General features: G+C 43.8%; 1 protein-coding gene across 5 annotated transcripts in view; it reads right to left on the reverse strand.

Moving 5' to 3' along the window:
* Positions 1–13,263, reverse strand: part of camsap3 (calmodulin regulated spectrin-associated protein family, member 3) — a 290,431-nt gene extending 277,168 nt beyond the window's left edge. For all 5 annotated transcript variants that reach the window (XM_073069025.1, XM_073069024.1, XM_073069022.1 and 2 more), the window contains exon 1: positions 12,911–13,263. In XM_073069025.1, the coding sequence (XP_072925126.1) occupies positions 12,911–13,040 (130 nt within the window). In that variant the 5' untranslated portion in view covers positions 13,041–13,263. The remainder of the gene's footprint in view (positions 1–12,910) is intronic.
* Positions 13,264–26,027: the final 12,764 nt, after the last annotated feature.

Raw genomic sequence — 26,027 nt, forward strand, 5'->3', positions numbered from 1 at the left:
GAGGTACTGGAAAATATCCCTGAAAAGGTACCAGCTAGTGGGACGGCTCAGTTAGAGTTGGAGAAATTAAGGTTGGAACATGCAATTAAGTTAAAGCAGCTGGAAGCAGCTGAGAAGGAAAAAGAAAGAGCCGAGAGAGAGAAAGAAAGGGCCGACAAACAAAGGGAGCATGCGCTCCAGCAAAAGGAGTTAGAGGTGAAACGGGAGCATGAGCTCCAGCTAAAGGCATTAGAGGTAAAAAGGGAGCAGTACAGGGCTGAGAAACAAAGGGAGCATGAAATTCAGTTAAAACAGCTGGAAGCAGCCGAGAAGGAGAGAGAGAGAGCTGAGAAAGAAAAGGAAAGAGCTGAGAAGGAGAGAGAGTATGAGGAGGCAGAGAAACAGAGGAAACATGCCTTGGAGATGGAGAAGTTAAGGCAAGAGCGAAGAGATTCAGGGTCAGACCGAGAGGAGCGATTTAATGTTAGTCGGGAGTTGAGGTTAGTACCTCCGTTTGAGGAGACGGATGTTGATAGTTATTTCTTGCTTTTTGAGAAGGTGGCAGTGAATCAGAAGTGGCCCAAAGAGCAGTGGGTGGCGCTGTTACAAAGTGTGTTAAAAAGGAAGGCACAACGAACCTATGCGGCGTTGTCCATGGAGGAGGAAGAGGCGGAGAGTTATGACAAAGTAAAAGCGGCCATTCTCCGGAGTTACGAATTAGTACCTGAAGCGTATAGACAAAAGTTCAGAAATTTAAAGAAAGGGTGGAATCAGACGTATACCGAGTTTGCCTATGAGAAGGGTGTGCTCTTGGACCGTTGGTGCACAGCAGAGATAGTGGAAGAGGATTTTTGGCGTCTCAGGGAGTTAATTCTGATTGAGGAATTTAAAGGTTGTGTTTCGGAGGATATCCGGACGTATTTGAATGAGAAGCCCAGTAAGTCCATCTCCAAATTTGCTAGGTTCGCAGATGAATATGCCCTAACCCACAAGACAAAGTTTTCCTCGAATAAAAGTTCCCAGAGAGACCATGGGAACGATAGAGAAAGTCCGCCGGCTGAGGCGGAGGTCCCGCCGGGAGCTAGTGGTAAGGTTGGGGAGGAGAGGCAAGACGGCCAGAGATTTCCGGGCTTGACCTGTTTTAATTGTGGAAAGGGGGGACATATTGCATCTAGGTGCTTTGCTCCGAGGAAGGAGACAGGAAGAGGGAAAGCAGCGGTCCCTATCAGATGTGCCGTGGTAATCAGTAAATCGACAAGAAATCCCCGGGTAAACAGAGTACGAGAAGGGTCTGAGATTTGTATGTCAAACGGAACCGTGTCTGTGAGGGAGGGAGATACACCAGTTCCAGTACGAATCTGGAGAGACACGGACGCTGAACTGTCATTGATTAGTAGTAAGGTACTAGATTTTGGTCGCAAGACGGGAGTGGTAGATGTGAAAGGAATAGGAAAAGGGACGGAAATGGTGCCCTTACATAGGGTCATTATGAATTGCCAGCTAGTCTCTGGACCAGTTGAAATGGGGGTGCGATCAGAATTCCCGAGAACTGACGCGGACATCCTTCTGGGTAATGATTTAGCCGGTGGTAAGGTTTGGTCAGCAATGACGCTGACGAGCCGGCCGGTGAGCGTTGCGGTCCCGCCCCTAGATTCCAAGATCTATCCCGCATGCGCGATCACTCGCAGCATGTCGAGAAAGGCAGCTGAGACAGAGAGCAGTTTAAATCCGGCCAGTATCGATTTGGCCGAGACGTTTTTACCGACCCTGTACCAGGAGGGTGGAAAAACGGAGAATAGGAAAGTGAAAGAGAGTAAGGGAGAGGGGGTAGACCTGCCCTTAGCGAGGAGAAACGTTCTAGAGGCACGAAATAAAGATGAGAAACAGATAGAGCTGTTAAAAGGTCCACAGTTGGACATGGATGATCTGTCTGGTTTGGCAGAACTGTTTGAAGAAGTTGAAAATTCTAAAGGTGTTCCCGATAATGAAATGAGGGCAGTCCTAGATGAAAAGGATGTCCTTACCTTGAAGAAGTCTGCTGGGTTGGCAGATGAGGTTGTTTCCGCCCGCGGGGTTGAGTTTACCTCGGAAGGGAGCTGCCCAGAGAGTAGCTGGGAGAATCAGGGGAATTTAGAATTTGGACCGGATACGGGTATTGAAAGCCTGGAAGGGGCAAATGTCCCGTTTGAGTGTGTCCAAGATGTGGATGCACGTGGTACTGAACCTAGTAATGGAGCTCAGAAAGAGTCTGAGGTATTTGATTCAGTTGAAAAGGAATGCAGTCCTTGTGGGTCAGATAGACTTGGTTCAGTGAAGAAAGGGTTAACCTTGTTAATAGTGGGAAGTGAGAGTTCCCAGGTGTTTGTGCTCGAAGGTGTGTTAAGAGTTAGTGGGGAGATGAATATTATTATTGAAGGAAAAGGAAAATATGTAGTTCCCAAATTGAATGAAGAAAATTTAAAGGCTGGACTGATATCAAAGGCAGCAACCAGGCTACAGAGACAATGGCGTGGTACCACAAGGCCTGTGGCTCAATTACAGGTTGAGTTGGAAGGTAACGGGGCCCCACACGCTATTATTATTCCAGAGTGTGGGGTGAAAAGGCAGAATTTGAAATGCGGTTTGAACAGAGGTTGAACTGAAAATTAATAGCCTGAAGGGTCCTGAAAACTAGCAACTTGCGTAAAATTAAAGAATTGGGTGGAAATTCAGAAGATGGTCTAAGTTTGGAACACATTGTTGATAAAATAACTCCTATGGAAGGAGTGGACGAAAGCCTATTTCGCCAGGGTGCACAAAATCCCCACGTGGGAATTAACTGGAAAAGAGGCGAGGGTTAATGGGACGCCATTTTTAAATAGCAGAAACCGGTTTTACGGGATTTCAACAAAGCATGTGAATAATAAAGACAACCCCATGGAAGCCTGCCTGTTAAGTTTGAAAGCAACATAAAGATTAGTATTTGCATGAACTTTTGTAGTATACCCGTAAGCTAAGATCACAACTCTTTAGTTTTTGTTTGCTAAAGAAAAATAAGACCTACAAATAGGTGGTTATTAAATTGGAGTCTGATGCTACAAGACTTTAGTAAGGTACAAGATGTTAAGATATTGAAGGAAGTGATAATGTGCTCGCGGACTGTTTATCTAGATGCTGAATTGAATGTATAACTGTATTACTCTGTAGAAAAAAAAACTTTTGTATTGGTTTGGATTCTAAAACCCTGTAAGACTCTGTATTACTTCGTTTTTTTCCGAGGTAAAAAACGCGTTGAAGAAAGGGGGTGTTACGCCTGAGCCCCCTCCTTTTTGAGAATCGCAAGATCGCTATTAATTCAGGTCAGGAGGCCCAGGAAATGAGAGAGAGACGTTTGGAATGTTTGGCCCTTCAGCGATACAAAGCCACGGAACAGGTCATTGTCTTTTGGAGACGTAATTGTGTATTGAGAACTGTACGATTCATCAAAGTCCCCCCAGGCAATGAACCGAGGGGGGTTGGTGGAGGGATTGCATCATCCCAACCTGATTGATATCTGAGACCCTGTGAGTCAGGATAAAAGAGGGTCTGTGGGAACAGCCCCTCAGACGCACCAGAAGAAACGTTAGAACTCCTGTAACAGCGTAATAGCGAAAGCCGGTGGAAACAGCCCACGTGCGTCCTTTTCCATTTGCCTCGGAATTGGTGGGTCTTGCCACGGAAGAACGCTTTTAGTTACAACAAAGGAAAATTCAGCCCCCACCGACTCTCGAAGGATTGACCTCATAAAAGGAATGGGCAAGTTTAACTCTCTCTCTTGACTCCAACCAAAGGCTGCAGCCTGCAGCTTGAATGAACTAAAGTGACTTTTATATTTCCATCGGACAATACATTATCCCCTAGACAATGATAGAGCTATTTCTTATTGATCATTATTATTATACCTGCGCTTTTAGATTTAGTATTGACGACGTATATTATATGTATGTTTGCATTGATATTATTTTTGTGTATTTTTATCAATAAATACCGTTAAAAATAGTACCATCAGACTTCAACGGACCTCTCTATCTTTGCTGGTAAGTGAGCCAGTTACGGGGTACGTAACAGTGAATACTTAGTAAAGTATTCATTATGGAAAAGGATCTTGGTGATTGTAGTGATGACTTGCAACAGACTGAAAAGCTTGAGCATGATGATAATAAGAAAGAAGATGTGCTGGAGCTTTTGGAAAGCATCAAGTTGGATAAGTCGCTGGGACCAGATGAGATGTACCCCAGGCTACCGTGGGAGGTGATTGCTGAGCCTCTGGCAATGATCTTTGCATCATCAATGGGGAAAGGAGAGGTTCAGGAGGATTGGAGGGTTGCGGATGTTGTTCCTTTATTCAAGAAAGGGAGTAGAGATTGCCCAGACCAGTGAGGTTGGTAAGTTGGAGAAGATCCTGAGAGACAGGATTTATGAACTTTTGGAGAGGTACAATATGGTTAGGAATAGTCAGGATGGCTTTGTCAAGGGCAGGTCATGCCTCATGAGCCTGATTCAATTTTTTGAGGATGTGACTAAACACATTGATGAAGGAAGAGCAGTAGATGTAGCGTATATGAATTTCAGCAAGGCATTTGATTAGGTACCCCATGCGAGGCTTATTGAGAAAGTAAGGAGGCATGGGATTCAAGGGGACATTGCTTTGTGGATCCAGAAATGGCTTGCTCACAGAAGGCTAAGAGTGGTTATACATGGGTCATATTCTGCATGGAGGTTGGTCACCAGTGGAGTGCCTCAGGGATCTGTTCTGGGACCCTTACTCTTCGTGATTTTTATAAATGACCTGGATGAGGAAGTGGAGGGATGGGTTAGTAAGTTTGCTGATGACACAAAGGTTGGAGGTGTTGTGGATAGTGTGGAGGGCTGTCAGAGGTTACAGCGGGACATTGATAGGATGCAAAACTGGGCTGAGAAGTGGCAGGTGGAGTTCGACCCAGATAAATGTGAAGTGGTTCATTGTGGTAGGTCAAATATGATGGCAGAATATAGTACTAATGGTAAGACACTTAGCAGTGTGGAGTATCAGAGGAATTTTGGGGTCCGAGTCCATAGGACGCTCAAAGCAGCTGAGCAGGTTGACTCTGTGGTTAAGAAGGCATATAGTGCATTGGCCTTCATCGATCATGGAATTGAATTCAGGAGCCGAGAGGTAATTTTGCAGCAATATAGGACCCTGGTCAGACCCCACTTGGAGTACTGTGCTTAGTTCTGGTCGCCTCACTACAAGGAGGATGTGGAAGCCATAGAAAGGGTGCAGAGGAGATTTACAAGGATGTTGCCTGGATTGGGGAGTATGTCTTATGAGAATAGGTTGAGTGAACTCGGCCTTTTCTCCTTGGAGCAACAGAGGATGAGAGGTGACCTGACAGAGGTGTACAAGGTGATGAGAGGCATTGATCATGTGGATAGTCAGAGGCTTTTTCCCAGGGCTGAAATGGTTGCCACAAGAGGACACAGGTTTAAGGTGCTGGGGAATAGGTACAGAGGAGATGTCAGGTGTAAGTTGTTTTGTTTTGTTTTTTTACACACAGAGAGTGGTGAGTGCGTGGAATGGGCTGCCGGCAACGGTGGTGGAGGCGGATATCATAGGGTCTTTTAAGAGACATTTTTGATAGGTACATGGAGCATAGAAAAATAGAGGGCTACAGGTAAGCCTAGTAATTTCTAAGGTAGGGACATGGTCGGCACAACTTTGTGCTGTAGGTTTTCTATGTTTCTAAAATGTTCTGCAATCATCAAAAGCTTCAGTTCTAAATATTCCTGCATTACACTCATGATATCAGCAAAGCTGTTTTCGTCTGGTTTGGTTAGAACAGTTAAACTTCTAAGTAAACTGTTTGCCTTTAAATCCAATGCATTCAGCAAAAGTGGTATTTGCTTCTCATCGCCTATTCCATTTGCTTTAAAAATACTGCTCAATTTGTTCTGTATACAGTAGCCAGTTATCTCATGCAATTGAGCATGTCTATCTTTCCAATGCAGCCAGCCATTTCTGCTCTCTCTTTTTATTTACAATTACTCTGGACAACAAAGATTTTGCTTCCCGAGTACTTCTGTGTATATCTAGTGGATTTTGGGCTGCTAATCATGAAAATCACCATGAAATTTCCCTAGCATGCACCATTTTTTTAAAAAGTAAAAAAAATAAACTGCCAATATTTGTTATTTCAGTTCATAATTCAAGCCAGAATAACTGATGCCAAGATAAAGGAAGATATTTTTGTTGGTCCACAAATCAAACAGGTCATCAATGACAGGCAATTTGAAAAACTTCCAGTGAGACCAGAGAAAAATTGCATGGAAGGCATTAAAGGATGTTGTTGAAAATTTTCTTGGCAACTACAGAGCACCAAACTACATGCACTTGATTGACAACATACTTTAAGCATACAAGCATGTCAGTGAAAGATTCATTTTCTGCATTCCCATTTAGACTTCGCTGCAAATCCTGGCACTCTCAGTGATGACTAAGGTGAAAGGTTTCACCAGGACATTGCGGTCATGAAGAAACGGTGTCAGAGCAACTGGAATCCAGGAGCCTCTCTCAGTGCAAAATGAAAACCATCAACAAAACATTTTTAGCTTAGTTGAACTATTGCAAAGCATCAGCACTATTATGCAATTAAACACATTATATTCAATAAAAGTAAATTTCTTGTTTCTCCAGATTCCTACATCAAAAAATTCTGAGTAAGCAAGTTTTGAAAAAAAAATTGCCCAGTGTTATTATAGCGCAATGTTAACCATTTACAGACCCATGATTTCTTCCATTTTCTACCTTTTAAAAAAAACGATCATTTTCTCTCTCCTTTCTGAGAAAACATGCTGTAGTGCACTTTTTTAAAAACTCGAATGCCTCAAAGCTGTTTTAAATTCAAATGTCTAGCTGTGCTTTTTTCAAAACTTGAACGTCTCACTGAGCTTCAGCATCTCAGATTGATTTAAAATTTTGTTAGTACCAGTTATGTTTTGTATCTCCAAAACATAAAACATATTTCAAGAAAAAGACGGGAACCCAAGAGAATATTTCTTAGCTCATTTTTACTTTTAGTGAGGTGCACGCTTATGTAGAGTCTTGATGTATGCATTTCACTTATTTTTATAGGTAACCTATAATTATTTAAATGAATAAGGATGCTTAATAAAACAATACATTTACAATAATATTCAAAGAAATGGTAGAAGGAATAAAGGCATTGACTATTTTGTAAACAAGGAGCAAATCTAGAAATTGGTAGTAGAAAGGGACTTGGGTTAACAAAGGTTAATTTGCAGGTTGAGTCAGAAGTAAGGAAGGCAAATACAACATTAACATTCATTTCAAGAGTACTAAAATATAAAAGCAAGAATCTAATGCTGAGGTTTTATAAAGCATTGGTCAGACCTCAATTGGAATTCTCTCAGCAGTTTTGGATCCCATATCGAAGAAAGTATGTGCTGTCATTGGAGAAGGTCCAGAAGATGTTTATGAGGATGAGCTCAGGAAAGACATGGTTAACACAAGAGTAATGTTTAATAGCTCTGGGCCTGTACTCGCTGGAGTTTAGAATAAGGAGGGATCTTATTGAAAACTACCAAATACTGAAAGGCCACTAGAGTAGACATGCAAAGGATATTTCTAATAGTAGAACCTAGGACTGGAGTGCACAGCCTCAGAATACCGAAGGGAGGAGGGTGACAGACTCAGCCAGTAAAACAAAACATTCCCCATCCACCTCATTAAATAGTTTATTGGCCTGACCTGCTACTTTCCCAAGATCTGGACACATGTAGTCCAAGGTCCTTTTGTGCTTAAATCTCTTCAGCTCTTCCCATTCATTGTACCAATAAGGAAAGATTGGGTTTCCCCGTCTGTGTGTACTTTGCATACATGGGTTTGAATCCCATCCTCGTCATCAAAAGTTATGTATGTGCAGAGCAGGAACAACAATGGAGTATAATGATTAAATGCTTTTTCTGTTTTTATGTTAATAATAGTACACGTTGTCAACTTACAGAGTGGGAGCGAAGAACCGGGCCCACCAAAATATAAACAAGTGCACATGAAAGCTCACGCCGAAAGAAAGAGAGAGAGTCCTCTACACATGGGAGGCTCAATGAAGGGTCTTGGCCCAAAATGTCGACTGTATTCTTTTCCATAGATGTGCCTGGCCTGTGGTTCCTCCAGCATTTTGCGTGTGTTGCTTGGATTTCCAGTATCTGTAGATCTTCTCGTTTGTCAATCGATCTGATATGGTTCATCATGGTTCTCCAAATGCAAGATCGCCTGTCAAAATTCCATTTGCTGTTCTTTCCTACACACATTTCCTCTACTCCAGCACTCAACTTCAGCTAGTTTTAATAACTAGGTTTGTACATGATCACAATCTTTATTCAGTTATTGCAAAGAGGTCAAATTCAAAGAGGTGACACACACAAATCTCTCTATAGCTGCTGACTGACCTACTGAATTCTTCCAGCATTTTGCCTGTGTTACTCTGGATTTCCAACACCTGCACAACCTCTTGTGTTCAAAACAGTGACATATTTGAATACAAAAAAACAGAACAGGTCATGTTCTTGTATTAAAATTTAATCACAAAGCAATCAGGATCAGTTTATTATCTCTATTGTACAGTGTGAAACGCATTGCTCTGTGACACCAGTACAGTGCAAGATTTAAAACCTATAAATTACAAACAATAAATAGTTCAAAAGAGGGAAAATTAGCTTGTGTTCACGGACCATTTAGAAATCTCATGGCACAGGAGAAGAAGCTGTTCCTAAAACATAAACACAAGAGATTATGCACATTCTGGAAATCCAGAGACTTTCAAAGTAAATTTATTTTCAAAGTACATATATGGCACCATATACCACGCTGAGTTTCACCTTCATGCAGGCATTCACAATAAATACAAAGAAACACAATAGAAGCAATGAAAGAAATGCACAAATAGACGGACAAAAAACCGATGTGCAAAAGACAACAAATTGCATCAATACAAAAAGTAGCACAATAATAAAAGATAAGTAAGTAATATTGAGAACAGGAGTGGTAGAGTCCATAAGTTGAGGAATCAGATGGGACATCAACGTTGGGGTGAGTGAAGTTACGCACTCCGGTTCAGGCCGCGATCCCTCATCAGGACTGAAAGGAAAGGGGCGGAAGCCAGAATAAGATGAGGGTGGGATGGGAGAGGAAGGAGTCCAAGCTGGCATGTGTTAGGTGAAACCACGTGAGGAGGAAAGTGGGTGGGTCTTCAGGCTCCTGTACCTCCCACTCAATGGTAGTAAGGAAAAGAGTGCATACCCATCTTCATCCAAATTCTTCAGTCCATTAGAACACAAACTTCCTGAACATCAGCCCAACCATTTCCTGTTCACAGTCTTGAGCATCATCTGACATTATTCCAGTTCCCTTCCTCGATCACAGTTCCTCGTAACCAGTTCCAACTCATTAGTTCCATCTCACACACAGTTGGCTCCGTAACCACCAAGTTGCTGAAGCTCAGAAGTTATACCCCACCACAAGTACTCCAGTAGTACTGCCTGCCATTAACGGCTGGTGCTTAACCATTTGTACACACAATCCTTCTTACAACTCCGTAGGCACTCATATCTATTCAGATAATTATAACTAACCTTATTCCCAGTTTAATCATTGGTTAAAACCTGCAACTTGTAATGAATATCGAAAAGAACGCACTGGTTTATTTGCCCACTTTTCCTTGTCAAAAATGCCACCCCTTCGGCAGGTATTAGTTTCGCAGCTTCCAGGCAAGCTGATGTTTTGAGCCTATCCTTACTCAAACAGGCACTTATCCAGTTTCTTGAGCCACTGCAATCCCAGCCATCACAGGCATTTTCAGAAGGTGGTGCCTCCATGCATCCCTGATCATCTGGGTGAACCCACTTCTCATTACCAACGAGGAAGTACGAGACCTGAAGACCCACACTCAATGATTTAGGAATATCGACTCATTTATTTATCACATGCATTGAAATAGGTCTTTTGCGTTAACAACAACACAACCCAAGAACGTGCTGGGGGCAGCCCACAAGTGTTGCCACACATTCCGGCACAGAACTCATTCCTGCCATCAGATTTTTTCAACCATCCACAAAGATGACCCCATTATTCCTCTTTTGCATAACTTACTGTATTTATTTTATAGTAATTTATTTACCCTCACTCTACTGCTACCGCAGAACAACAAATTTCACATCTGCCAATATAATAAACCTGATTCTGATTAATGAGCTCAAGGATTCAGACTCAATCACAATGAAACTACACTGATACATCTCCAAATAAGGACAGAATGTCATTGAGAGGGGAATCTGCACAGGTTAGGATACCCATGGCCTTGTCCTTGGTCATCTAGGTAGTGGAGGTACTGTCAAAGTGACCTCGGCTGCAGATAAATGGAACTAGACAGAAGACCAGGTCAGCTTGGCTACAGTCACAGGCATATTTACATGTCTCTAGGCAAGTAACTGCTAGGAATTGTAACAGGTAACGCACAAGGGTGAATGCTCTGGGTGCTGGGTATTAACAAGCGTCTTAATTACAGATTAATTATCACAAAAAGGTCTGGCAAATGTGCACTGAGGGTCTCTGTCAGAATGATGACTAAAACATGTAATATTGCCCCATCATTCAACTAGAACAACCGATTACCTGACAGTAATCCACATTGAACAAGTAGATAGAATTACCAGGGGCCTGGACACAGTCAAATCAGAAGGACACAATTCTCTTATTGGGGCACGTCAAGAAACAGAAGACATGGATTTGAAGTTATTTATAAAAGGGTGAGAGAAGAGATGGGGAAATATACTGTATTTTCACCCAAATTGTTGGGGAGAATCAGAAACATTACCTCAGTCACTTCACTGCAAACACAGTGAGCTATTCAAACAAATGCTTCATGCCATTTTAAAAGTGTGTCCCTCACCCCAGGCAGTTAACCTGATCAAAAATTCTAGTTAGCTCACTTTCACACCTCTCTGTTACCCCTATCACTGCAGTGCACTGTAAACACTTTAAACCACTTTTTGCAATACTGTTTAAATTGCAAATACATGCTGATATTTATGTATTTTTGTACATTTTATTTCATACCTGTACTAAATATTTTATTTAATTTTATTCTGTATAATTGTCAAATGTTGTTGCTTTTGTTGCATTCAGTGTATATGGTGAATAAAGTTAATCCTTGATCCTTAAAAATAGAATGAGAGGGCCAGAAACTCCCGCCACATTTCAACATTTCTGCAAAAGCTGAGGTGTGTGGGGCTGCAAACGCAGTACAGATAGGTGCCCTGTTCTTTTAGGGCTAGTCACAAAATTAATGGGCCAAATGTCCTCCTTCCATTGTTCCTCCGATTCCCAGATCCCATGACTCATTGGAGAGCTGATATTCAACTACTCCCTATAAATATACAATAAAATATTGATTTATCACCTGGTTTGTAATGTGTTAAATATGGCCATTAAGTTACAGTATTTAAATAGAACAGAGACTTATGAGATAACTAAAGGAGAGAAGGCATTTGACCCCAGTAGGATCACCATGAAATCACCAACTTCTGCCAAACTAATCTACAGCAATATTGCAAATCAATACCTACTTTTTTTAATTCTTATTCACACAATTTGTCTTTTAACATGGGTTGTTTGTCAGTCTTTATGTATAGTCTTTCAAAAATTCCAATTGTGTTTCTTATCTCTCTGTAAATGTCTGTAAGAAAACTAATCTCAAGGTAGTAGTATATGGTGGCATAATAATGAATTTACTTTGAATAAAATATCCTCACCCTTCCTGGTGCTGGAGATACAACCATATTCTATCAGCTGACTTGTTACGGTCCCAGCACCCTGGGTTTCAACTCAAGCCGGAAGCGATAAAATACATAATCAAATTTACTGGCCCTGTGACCAATATACAACTGCATCCAACGTCTTTCTGTTCGAAACCCTCTCATGGCTCAGGTTATCCAAACACTACAATATGGACTGTAGAGTATTTTTAAATGACAAATATTTGGAACTAATCTTAAAATTTAACAAAGCGACTGTCTAGTCTCTCGCTCGCCAGGAGCAGAAAGTGTTAATTGTCCTCACCCCCTTGAGTCACGGTCAAACAATAATTTGCACGTGATGGGTTAACAATATGGTGATGTCACAGGGATGGGAGGGGGCGTGTCGATAGAAAATGTCTCCAAACCAGGATTAAAATAGTTAATTAATGTTCACCACCTTCACCAAGTAAACCGCATGGAAGCCACAATAGCGCTCGCCCAGCGAGTGCGACCTGTCAGTTTCACTGACATTGTCAAGGCTCCCATCGCCGTCTTCCTCTGATCACTGTGGACCGCGTCCCGTGTCTGAAGTAAACCATTTTCCCCTGGTGTGAAAGGGCATTTCACTTTAAAAAAAACCCGAGCCGGATTAAAAATGGGGATCCGGCCTATGATTCCTCAATCGCTCTTAATGAATTAACAGAAACGCACTGGGGCCTTTAACACGTCGCTAAGCAAAACACATTTACCGTTCGGTTAAAGAAAAACATCTTGCAGTGAGTGGTTTTTCTTAAGAAACCCAGGTCTTGGGTCCATTGTAACACAATGGCTCGGAGAGAGCACCGATAAATTCATTGAATTAATAGGAACCGGGTCACTGATACATCGACGCCTCGACACAGGCAAATAGTATTGACGAAGAATTGAGGTTCGGGGTACAACGCGCCTACGCTTTCAGTCTGTTCCAAGAGATTCACATTGCAAAACAGGTTCAATGCCGTTGGCTAGTTTTAATGAGACATCTTCCGGTTGCGCATTCCCTTTCATACACACAAAAAATGAGGGGGAGAGAGAGAGAGCCTTTGCAACATTAGCAGACAATAGGGGCTTCACTCTGTACCTGATCCGTAGGATCGCGCTATCAGCCACGACAGGCTCCCAGCGATTTTCGCCCTGTAGAAATCGTAATGATCCAAAGGTTTGATCTCCGGGACGAGGAAAGTCTTCCTCATTTCACCCACGTCTACCATAGCAGGAGGAGAAAGAGGCCATCCGCAGCGACGGTGAAAACAGAGCACTAGAAGCGAGGGTCCCACTCCGCCGCGGGTTTTGCTTTAAGCTCTCTTCCTCACGCCTGTTAGACCATAATAGTCAGAGAGCCTTCATTCAACAGCCTCCCTCCCTCTTGCCCCCGGCTTCGGGCGCAGGTACTGCGCTGACTCACAGCGGAGAGTGGGCTGCGCCTTTGCTCGTCATTTTTTTCCTAATGGGCTCAGGTGTTTCTGTGCGCTCACAGACAGCTCCATCTAGAGGAAATCTCTCCAAGATCCCCGTCACCTCCGCATTCGCCGAACAACGGGCAGCCGGCCACTTCCCGGCTGATTCACAGTCAGCCCGCCTGTTTATTGTGTGCCTATGCACTCTCGTTGAATGATTAACCCGGTTACTCTCAAAGAAACAATGTGCCTACTTGGTCATGAATTACTTGAAAGCTCAGTTCCCGGTTTCAGACCACGAGGGTAATATATCTAATTGGACTGGAAACAAGAAAAAGACTCGTCAATTTTGGCTCAGAATCATGTTTAATATTACTGGCACATGTCGTGAAATACGTTGTTTTGCGGCAGCAGTACATTGCAATATATTACAAAACCTACAATTTACAATAAGGAATACACATAGAAAAAACAAGTAAGTTGCAAAAAGAAGAGAAAAATAGTGGGGTGGTGTTCATTGGCTCATTGTCCATTCAGAAATCTAATGGTGATCTTCCTAAAACATTTGAGTGTGTGTCTTCAGGCCCCTGTACCTCCTCCTTGATGGTTGCAATGAGAAGAGGGTAATGGGGGATGGCAGGTGCTGCCTTTTTGAGGCACAGCTCCTTGAAGATGTCCTCAAAGCTGGGGAGGCTAGTGCCCATGATAGAGCTGGGTGAGTTCACAAATTTCCACAGCTTTTTCCCTTTCTATGCAGTGGCCCCTCCATACTAGATGGTGATGCAACCATATAGAATGCTCGCCGTGGTACATCTGTAGAAACTTGCAGGTGCCTTCAGTGATTTACCAAGTCTTTTCAAACTCCTAATGAAATATCCCTGTAGTCATGCCTTCATTGTAATTGCATCAATGTGTTGGACCCAGGATAGATCATCGGAGATTTTGACAGCCAGGAACTTGAAACTGCTGGGCCCTCAAAGTGGATTGCTTTGCGTTCCCTCAGCTTCCTCTTTCTGAAGTCTGCAATGGTCCTGCTGACATTGAATTTAATGTTGTTGTGTCAACACCACTCACCTAGCTGATTTATCTCACTCTGGTACGCCTTCTCATAAAGAGAGTAGAGAAGTAGGCTAAGCACGCATCCTTGAGGTGCACCAGTGTTGTTTGTCAGTAAGGAAGAGATGTTATTTCTGATCTGCACTGACTGGTCTCCTGATGAGGAAGTCAAGGCTCCAGCTGCAGAGGGAGGTACAGAGGGTCAAGTTTTGGAGCTTATTGATCGATGGTGTTGAATGCTGAACTGTAATCAATAAGCCCCAGCCTGACATAACTATTGCTACTGGCTGGTGATCCAAGCCCATGGAGAACCAGTGAGGTTTCATCTGCTGTAAACCTATTGTGGCATCAGCAGATTGCAGTGGTTCCAGGTCCTTGCTTAGGCAGTAATTGATTCTAGCCATGACCAGCCTCTCAAAGCACTTCATCGAGTAGATGTGAGTGCAACTGGTTGATAGTCACCCAGATAGTTACTTTAGTTTTCCCCCGATATCCCTGCGTGTCCTTCATATACCCAGTTTGAAAGTTACTCTGGAATCCACCGGGAGGTCACCACTCCTCTCTCCACAGCTGCTGACTGACGTGTCATACAGTACTACAACACAGAAACAAGCCCTATGGCCCGCTGGTCATTTCACCCTAACATCCTCCCTGCTAATTCTAGCTGCCTGCTTTTGGCCCATAACCTTCCAAGACACTTCCCTCCATTTTACCTATGCAGGGTTAGGCTATTAGGACCATTGGGTCTGCTCCACCATTTCATCATGGCTGATCCAATTTTCCTCTCGGCCCCAATCTCCTGGCTTCTTCCTGTATCCCTTCATTCCTTGACTAGTTAAGAATCTATCAACCTCTTCATTAAATATATAAAAGAATTTCACAGATTCACCACTCTCTGCCTAAAGAAATTCCTCCTCACCTCTGTTCTAAAAAGGCACCCTTCTCTTCTGAGGCTGTGTCCTCTGGTCTTAGATTCTCCCACCATATGAAACGTCCTCTCCACATCCACACTATCAAGGCCTTTCACCATTCAATAGGTTTCAATGAGGTTTCTTCTGAATTCCTGTGAATTTAGGCCCAGAGCCATCAAACATTCTTCATATGACAAGCCATTCATACAACATAGAACATAGAAATGTACAACACAGTACACCCTTTGGTCCACAAGGTTGTGCCAACCATGTAACCTACTTTAGAAACTGTCTATAATTTCCCTACCACATAGTCCTCTATTTTTCTAAGCTCCATGCACCTATCTAAGAGTTTCTTAAAAGACCCTATTGTATCCTCTATCACTGTCACTGGCAGTGCATTCCATGCACCCACACTGTGAGAAAAACTTACCTCTGACATCCTCCTTGTACTTACTTTTCAGCACCTTAAAACTGTGCCCCCTTGCGTTAGCCATTTCAGCCCTGGGAAAAAGCCTCTGACTATCCACACGATCAATGCCTCTTATACGCCTCTATCAGGTCTCCTCTCATCTTCTGTCGCTTCAAGGAGAAAAGGCCAAGTTCACTCAACCTATGAGGCATTCTCTCCAATCCAGGCAACATCCTTGTAAACCTCCTCTGCATTCTCTCAATAGTTTCCACCTCCTTCCTGTAGTGAGGTGACCAGAATTGAACACGGTACTCCAACTGGGGTCTGACCAGGGTCCTATATAGCTGTCACATTACCTCTCGGCTCTTGAACTCAATCCCACGGTTGGTGAAGGCCAACACACCACTCACCTTTTTAACAACACCATTAACCTGCACAGCAGCTTTCAGTGTCCTATTGTGATCTTGCTGTTCCTCCACACTGCCAAGAATATTACCATTATATACTGTCTACAAATTTGACCTTCCAAAATGAACCACTTCACTTTTACCTGGGTTGAACACAATTTGCCATTTCTCAGCCCAGTTCTGCATCCTATCGATGTCCCACTGTAACCTCTGACAACCTTCCAGACTATCCACAACAACCCAACTTTTGTGTCATCAGTAAACTTACTAACCCACCCTTCTACTTCCTCATCCAGGTCATTTCATTTATAAAAATCACAAAGAGGAGGGGCCCAGAACAGATCCCTGCAGAACACCACTGGTCACCGTCCTCCATGCAGAATACGAACCATCTACGACCATCCTTTGACTTCTGTGGGTAAGCCAATTTTGGATCCACAAAGCAAGGTCTCCTTAGATCTCATGCCTCATTACTTTCTGAATGAGCCTTGCATGGGGAACCTTATCAAATGCCTTACTGAAATCCATATACACTATATCCACAGCTCTACCTTCATCAATGTGTTTGTTACATCCTCACAGAATTCAATCAGGTTCATAAGGCATGACCGGCCCCTGACAAAGCCATGCTGACTATCCCTAATCAGATTATCTCTCTCCAAATGCTCCTAAATCGTGCCTGTCAGGATCTTCTCCAACAACTTGCCCACCACTGAAATAAGACTCACTGCTCTATAATTTCCTGGGTTATCTCTACTCCCTTTCTTGGACAAGGGAACAATGTTTGCAACCTTCCAACCTTCTGGTACTTCTCCCATTCCTGATGATGATGATGCAAAGATCATTGCCAGAGGCTCAGCAATCTCCTCCCTCACTTCCCACAGTAGCCTGGGGTATATCTCGTCCGATCCCATCGATTTATCTAAATTAACACCTCTCAACAGCTCCAGCACATCCTCTTTCTTAATGTCTATACACTCAAGCATTTCAGCCCACTGTAAGTCATCCCACAATTACCAAAGTCCTTTTCACTGGTGAATACTGAAGCAAAGTGTTCATTAAGTACCTTCGCTTCCTCCTCCGACTCCATGCACACATATCCACTATTGCTCTTGATTGGTCCTATTCTCGTATGGCTTATCCTCTTGCTCTTCACATAGTTGTAGAATGCCTTGGAGTTTTCCTTAATCCTGCTCAGCAAGGCCTTCTCATGGCCTCTTCTGGCTCTCCTAATTTCATTCTTAAGCTCCTTCCTGGCACCTTGTAATTTTCTAGAGCTCTAACAGTACCTAGTTTCTTGAACCTTTCATAAGCTTTTCTTTTCCTCGTAACTAGATTTTCTACATCCCTTGTACACCTGGTTCTTTTACCCGACCATCCTTTCCCTGCCTCGATGGAACATACCTATGCAGAATGCCATGCAGATGTTCCCTTAATATTTGCCACATTTCTGTTGTGCATTTTCCTGAGAACATCTGCTCCCAATTTATGTTCCCAAGTCTCTGCCTAATAGTGTCATATTTCTCCTTACCCCAATTAAATATTTTCCCAAATTGTTTGCTCCTATCTCTCTTCAATGCTATGGTAAAGGAGATAGAATTGTGATAACAATACACACAAAATGCTGGTGGAACACAGCAGGCTAGGCAGCATCTATAAGGAGAAACACTGTCGACGTTTCGGGCCAAGACCCTTCGTCAGGACTAACTGAAAGGAAAGATAGTAAGAGATTTGAAAGACTAAACATGAGGAAATCTGCAGATGCTGGAAATTCAAACAACACACACACAAAATGCTGGTGGAACGCAGCAGGCCAGGCAGCATCTATAAGGAGAAGCACTGTCAACATTTTGGGCTGAGACCCTTCGTCAGGATTAACTGAAAGGAAAGATAGTAAGAGATTTGAAATTTGAAATTAGAATTGTGATCACTATCTTCAAAATACTCTCCCACCAAAAGATCTGACACCTGACCAGGTTCATTTCCCAACACCAGATCAAGTACAGCCTCTCGTCTAGTTGGCTTATATACATATTGCGTCAGGAAACCTTCCTGAACACACCTAACCAACTCCACCCCATCTAAACCCCTTGCTCTAAGGAGATGCCAGTCAATGTTAGGAAAGTTAAAATGACCCATCACAACAACCCTATTATTATTGCACTGTTCCAGAATCTGCCTCCCTACCTGCTCCTCGATGTCTCTGTTATTATTGGGGGGAGGTCTATAAAAAACACCCAATAAAGTTATTGTCCCCTTCCTGTTTCTGACTTCCACCCACAATGACTCAGTAGACAATGATTCAAACCATCCGGCTGAGTGCATCTTTGCTCTAGCATCTGTGTATCCTTCCACACAAACTCCCTACAATCTGTCTCTACTTGTGCACCAACTGCCCCATCCTCTGCCTCTTCACATCGGATCCCACCCCCTGCAAATCTAGCTTAAACCCTCCCTCCAGTTCAGGTGCAACCCGGCCCACTTGTACAGGTCACCCCTTCCCTAGAAAAGGTTCCATTGATCCAAGAACTTGAAACTCTACCCTCTGCACCATCTTCTCAACCACTCATTCATTTGTGCTATCTTCCTGTTCTGACCTTTCCCAGCTTGGGGCACTAACAGTAATCGGGAATTTGCCACCTTGGAGGTCCTGTTCTTCGGCCTCGTTCCTAACTCCCTAAACTTACTGCGCAGGACCAGTACCCCTCTCCTGCCTATGTCATTGGTACAAACATGTACCACAACCTCTGGCTGCTCACCCTCCCCTTCAAGAATATTCTGCAACCACTCAGAGACTTTCTGGACCCTAGCACCCAGGAGGTAACACACTATCCTGGCATCTCCTTTGCTGCCGCAGAATCTCCTATCTGTCCCCCTAACTATTGAGTCCCCTATGACTATTGCTCTGCTTGACTTCACCCTACCCTACTGAGGCTCAGAGCTGACCACAATGTTATTGGTCTGGCTGCTGCTACCTTACCCAGATAGGTCACCCCCCACAGCAGTATCCATTGGGGTATAACTGTTGCTGAGGGGAATGGTCATGGGGGACCCTGCACTGACTTCCTTCTCCCCTTACCTCTCCCTGTGTCCACCCATCTACTCCCTGAATTCTGTACTCTGGGTGTAACCTCCTGCTCAAAACTCATATCTATCAATTGCTCTGCCTCCCGGATGATCCTAAATTCATCCACCTCCAGCTCCAGCTCCTTAATGCGGTCTTTCATGAGCTGGAGTTGGCTGCACTTCCCGCAGGTGTAGTCATAGGGGTGACTATCAGGTTCCAGGAATTCCCACATCCTACAGGAGGAGCATTCCACTGCCATATCTGCCATCCTGCCTGCACTGTACAACGGGTAACCAAGACCAAATCCTCTAACCTGTTTCTTTGGTCTGAGCCTCTTCTCGTCGAAGCCCCTTGATTCAAAGCCTGACACTCCTACTCTTACTGCTGGCCTACTCCCAACAATGGCCACTCCACTTCTCCCTTCTGCACTTTTATTTACTTCACAGTGCTCTGTTCTCGCTGCTGATTGGGTCTCCAGAATGTCCGAATGCCAGCGAAGCTCTCCTTTTATACAAGCTTTGCTGATCTGTGAGTGACCTCTTCGAAGAGCTCTGCTCCCAACACTGATTGGATCTCCGGAGATCCTGGAATCATTTTTGTGAACCTCCTTTGAACCCTCTCCAGTTTCTGCACATAGAATGAGAGTAATTTCTATCTTTCATTGTAATTTTTAGACCACAATCTTACTTCTGTTTGGGGGTCTGTATACAACTTCCATCAACTTTTTTTATCCTTGCAGTTCCTTAGCTCTATTCAAAATGAGTCAACACCATCAATATGTCACCTCTTTCTAATGATTTGATTTCATTTTTTACCAAAAGAGCAATGCCGCCCCCTCTGCCTTCCTGCCTATACATAATGTGTATCCTTGGACATTAGGCTCCCAGCTACAATCTTTCAGCCATGATGCAATGATACTACAACATCATGCTTGCCAATCTGCATTTGTGCTGCAAGTTCATCTGCTTTATTCTGTATACTGCACACATTCAGATACAACACCTTCAGTCCTGTATTTATCCTTTTCAGTTTTGTGACATCATGCTCAAACGTTTGATTCCTAATGTTGTCTGAGGTTCTACCAACTTCTGCCTCCACAATCTCTCCAATAACTGCTCTGACTCTCTGGTGCCCATCTCCCTGAAACTCTAGATTAAACCCCACTGTGCAGCATTAACAAACCTTCCTACTAGGATATTACTCACCCCTCAGTTCAGGTGCAAACCATCCCTTCTGTACAGGTCCCACCTTCCCTGGGACTGAGCCCAATGATCCAAAACTCTTATGCCCTCCCTCCTTCACCAATTCCTTAGCCGTGTATTCTCTATAATCTTCCTAGTTCTAGCCTCCCTAGCACATGGCACAGGTAGTAATCCTGAGATCACAACCCTGGAGGTCCTGGCTTTAACTTAGCACCTAACTCCCTGAACTCCCTATGCAGAATCTTGTCACTCGTCCTACCTATGTCATTATACCTGCATGGACCACGACTTCTGGCTGTTCACCCTCCCACTTAAGAATGCTGAGTACTTAATCTGAGATATCTTGGGGGGTAACATACCATCCAGGAATCTCGTTCTTGCCCACAGAGCCTCCTGTCCATTCCCTTGACTAATGAATCCCCTCTCACCACAGCATCCGCTGTGGACGTGTTGTGCCAGTAGGTAAACTGGAGCAGATCCAAGTCACTTCTTAGGCAGGAGTTGATATGTTTTATGACAAACCTCCCAGAGCTATTCGTCACAGAAGATGTAAGTGCTACTGGACGATAATCACTGAGACAGGTTACCATGTTCTTCTTAGGCACCAGTATAATTGAAGCCTGCTTGAAACAAGTGGGTATTTCAGACTGCTTAAGCGAGAGGTTAAGGTATCATTGAACACTCCAGTCAGATGATCAGCGCAGGTCTTTAGTATTCAACTAAGTACCTTATCTGGGCCGGATGTTCTCCATGTATTCACAGTCCTGAAAGATGCTATTACATTGGCCTCAGAGACGGAAATCACAGTATCATCAGTTTGTGATGGTTCCTCCATGTTTCGATGGTCAATGCGAGCGCAGAAGGCACTGAGCTCACCTGGGAGTGAAGCCTTGCTGTCACCTATGTCACTTGGTTTCTCTTTGTAAGAGGTAACAGCATTCAAGCCCTGCCACAGCTATCAAGCATTAGGGTGATTCAAGTTTGGTTCAGAACTGCCGCTTCGCACATGAGATGGCTTTCCGGAGATTGTATCTGGAACTCTTTCTTCTCTTTTACTCAGTCGCCTGGCCTGAATGCCATTGATTGAGCCCTCAGCAGACTGAGGATCTCATCGTTTATCTGGGCTTCTGGCTGAGGAAGAATCTGAATGACTTTGTGGAGAGACAATCATCAACGACTGGTTTTATAAAGAAAGTGACAGCCGTGGTGTATTCATTCAGATCCTCTGATGAGTCAAGGTACAAGGTACTTTCAATATCTAAGTACTGTATTTATGTTGTATACAGTTCTGAGATTTGTCTTCTTCCGATAGCCATGAAACAAATAAAACTATGGAAGCTGTGAAGCGAAGTCAAGATGGTGCTAAACGGCCACTCCTTTGCTTGCATCTTTGGAAACAGCTCTGTTTCTATCTTTGATATCTCTCTTTTTCCTTTTCAAGCTTCTTTTGAAGACCCTGACCTGGAGCTACATGTGGACTTTGGTTCTTTGCAGGGATGTGACCCACTCTCAGGGCCTCACGACTGGCTGCTTTTTGATATCCCCAGGACGCGGCTTGGAAGGAGAGTCTACCTTCAGGGTTCTGGATCTTCGTGACTCTGGAGACGTGCTGATTCTAGACCAGTGCCCCTGACTAAAGCATCGCGGGAGAACAGGAGCAGTGGGTTAGCTGCCAAGGGTTATGTTTCCAGAGACCTGAGCTGACTCTCTGGGCGCAGAACTCGGAAAAAGCAACACAACAAACTTTCAACATTATAAATCAGCGAGTTGTTTGTTATGTCTCCCCTCTTGCTGTGAAACGGGGGCACCTCTTTTTCCCTTATTGGAGGGAGGGAGAGAGAGAGGGGGAGAGAGAGAGAGGGAGAGAGGGGGAGGGAGAGGGGGAGAACGGGGGGGAGAGAGAGAGAGAGAGAGACAGCAGACAGACGGAGACACTGTGGTATGTTGAATTACTGGGAGAACAGGTAGTCTTTGGGGTACTGTAAGTCTGTGTCTTTATTGATGCTTGCTGCACACTTGAGTGCTCGGTGGAGGGCACAGATGCTTTTTTGCTGGTGGGGGGGTCATTGCCTCGCTGCTGCTTGTGCGTGGGAGGGGGAGCTGGGGGTGGCTTTGGGGTTCTAACATTTAACTGTCATTCACTCTTTGGGGCACTCCTCTGTTTTTGTTGATGTTTGTGAAGAAAAAGAATTTCAGGATGTATATTGTATACAGTTCTCTGACATTAAATGTACCTATTGAACCTATTGAAAAAAAACATCAAATACCCATGCACAAGAAACAAATTGTGCAAATGACAACAAGAACGTCAACCCTCCATGCACAAAAAACAAATCAATCACACAAATGGCAACTAGAAAGAATGGGCGGACGCAGAACATAAAATTGAAAGAGTCCAAATGAACTTCAGTCCAACCCATAAACCTCAGACCCAGAACTTCAGTACCATCCCCTGACGGCATCGAGGGAGAGAGAGACCATTCAAATGCAGAGGCCATCCCTCAGGAACAGCAAGAGAGAATCTGTCACATACATACACCTTACTTTGGCAGCAGTGAGCGAGAAGCTATTAGATAATGTTGAACACTTGCTCTCCTTCCGCATTCGCCTCGAAGTGTCGATCTTCCTTGATGTTTTAATTGGTGAGATTGGTGATAAATGGAGTTGATCATGGTCTCTAAGCTCCTTGGCCTTGAGATTGCTTGCCTTCTGGAATCTTCTTTGAGACAGCAAAGCACCAGATCGTTCAATCGGCCCAAAAACTCACCTTCAAACTGGCTCCAACAGTACCAGAAACACACTCAAAATAAAAAGCAACAGTTTAGTGGGTTATCTAGAAGAAGTCATCTGAGGTAGCTTTGTTCGCTGGTGCCATCCTGAGCAGAGCTCCTGAACACATCCCATCCCACTGATTCGTAGCTGATCCTCTGCCTCCCCTGAACACCTCTTTGTTGTCCTTATCTCAGGAGCCTGGCTCTGTAGCCTCTGCCAGTATACAAATAGGAGAAGAACAACAAAGAGATCCGATTTTCTGAAATGCAGTCCAGCGTGGTACAGTGGACCACGCTGTACCACTATAGCAGTGGTTAGTGTGTTGGGACCACTGGTGTGGCAGGTTATATGTTGGTAATAACTGGGCAGACACTTCCTCAAACAAGCCTGACTGAAGTCCCTGACTATGACTTAAAAGGCGTCACGGTGGGCTGTTTCTTGTTCAGTGATGTCAACATTCAACATCTCGAGGGCCTGATTAACATCAACTTTTGGTGGTGTGTAAACTGCAGTCAGGATCACAGAGGAGAACTCGGTTGGTAAGTTGAATGGTCAGCACTTAATCATTAGATGTTACAGGTTGGGGGAACAACAGTGAAACAAGACCACTGTGTCCAAGCATCACAAAGAGTTTATCATGAAACACAGACCCCTACCTTTTGTGAGGGAAGTGTTGAATGATATGGCCTTCCTACACTAAGATAATAGCACAGGCTAAGATGATAAATTGCACATATCCCAATTTCCAAGCAGATACCACAGCGTGACCTCTGGGCTTAGAGAGTTGTTCCGAGGACAGATTCCATTGCTTATTGGCACTCCCTGAAGAAATGGAGAGTGAATGATAATCCAGCTGAGGAGTTATAAAATGGTAGGTGGATCTGAAAGGTTGGGACATGGGAGAATTAATCCCAAGGGACGTGGAATTAGATCTTGGTCAGAGAGGAAGGAAGTCAGGAGGCAGAGGGAACAGAAAAGTGGAACTTGCGAGAACAACACACACAGAATGCTGGAGAAACTCAGCAGGTCAGGCAGCATCGACAGAAAGTAATGAAGAGTCGACGTTTTGGACAGAAACCCTTAATCAGGATTGGAGCAGAAACCAAAATAAGAAGAGGGGAAGGAGTACAAGCTGGCAGGTGATAGATGAGACCAGGTGAGGAGGAAGGTGGGTACGTAGAGGATGGGGGATGAAGTGAGAAGCTGGGAGGGGATAGGTGGAAGAGGTAAAGGGCTGAAGAAGAAGAAATTTTACAGGAGAGAAGAGTGGACCATGAAAGGGAACAGTTGGAGTTATCTCAGCAGAGGTGAGTTGTATTTGGTGACCGGGGCAACAGAGGTAAGCCAGGTAGATGAAGGGGATAAGGTCTTACTGAGTAGCAGTAAAGACTCAAACATGATTACTCCTCTTTCTGGCGATACCCTCACTAATTACTGTCTGTGTTTCCATTAGGAATTGTTACACAGTGACACCGCTACCTGTTTCTTACCTTTCCTTCTGCTGCTTCCTTAGACCTTTAATCATTTACCTGCAAAAGATATTTTGAGGATTATTCGATGCTGGTGCTTTTGTGATCCACATATGCAGAAGTCAAGAATGAGGCATGAAATCTGTTGCTTGCAGTCATTTATTGAGTGTTACAAGAGCAAAGAACAAACAAAATAGAGAGCAAAAAAAGCTGTGGTCCTCTCATACAAAAACTAGCTCCGACTGGAAAGATAACAACATTCCAATGATAACAATTAACTTATAAAATAGCCAGATTCAAGTAGTGTGACACCTTCTACAGGAACACTAAGAAACTTCTAGAAAAACATGGAAATAGCTATACTGCAATTACTGGAAAGTTCACTGAACAGTTACTTAGGCAATTATACTGTATAAAAACACAAGCAAGCAGAGGAGAGTTAAGCTACAATAAAGTTCAAAGTACATTTATTATCAATGTATGTATATCATTTTCACTTTCTTGCAGGTGCCCAGAGGAAGTAGGAGAGAGTTGCTGTGGAAGGTGTTTAATGGTCTTTGTGGCTGGTGTAGGTTAGATCCTTTCCATTATAATTAGAAATATTATTTTGTGGTTTTGCTCACTCATGAGTTATTCACTTTTATAGTTCTTGTCTCACTCTTAGTTCAGCTTTCACAGCAATCTCAGGTTTTGGTGCATTCAATAAAATGAATGGCCTAATGGCCTTGGGAGCTCTCTCTGCAGTACAACTGATCCACAACAATAATTTAAAACCACAGAAGATCTGCAGATGCTGGGAATCTGGAGCAACACACACAAAACACTGGAGACACTCAGCAGGCCAAGCAGCATCTATGGAGGGGAATAAATAGTCGATACCTCAGGCTGAGACCCTTCATCAGGACTGAAAAGGAAGGGGGCAGAATCCAGAATAAGAAGGTGGAGGGAGAGGGTAGAAATACAAGGTGACACAAGGTGAGGGGGAATAATGTGAGAAGCTGGGAGAGGTAAGGCAGAAGAGGTAAAGGGCTGAAAAGAAAGGAATCTAACAGGAGACAACAGTGGAATCAGAGGAGATGTGGAACCTGAGGGAGGTGGTGGCAGTTCATGAGAGTGTGGGAAGGAGAAAAAGGGAGAGGGCCACCAGGATGGGGGAATAAGCAATAAAATCAGCAGTGGGGGGTAGGGGAGAAACAGAGAGCAGTGGGTCATCGTAAGTTAGAGAAATCAATGTTTATGCCAAGACGTACAAACAAGCTGGATGAACTCAGCAGGTTGGGTAGCATCCGTTGAAATGAGCAGTCAACAGGCCAAGACCCTTTGTCAGGACTGAAGAAGGCAGGGCAGGGGCCCTATAAAGAAGGTTGGGGGAGGATGGAAGGTGCCAGGTGAAAAACCAATCGGAGTAAAGATCAAGGGGTGGGGGAGGGGAAGCAGGGAGGGGATAGGCTGGAGAGGTGAAGAAGGAATGAAAGGATGATGCTGCCCGACCTGCTGAGTTCATC

This window comes from Hemitrygon akajei, chromosome 16 (assembly GCF_048418815.1).
Source record: "Hemitrygon akajei chromosome 16, sHemAka1.3, whole genome shotgun sequence".
Lineage (NCBI taxonomy): Eukaryota > Metazoa > Chordata > Chondrichthyes > Myliobatiformes > Dasyatidae > Hemitrygon > Hemitrygon akajei.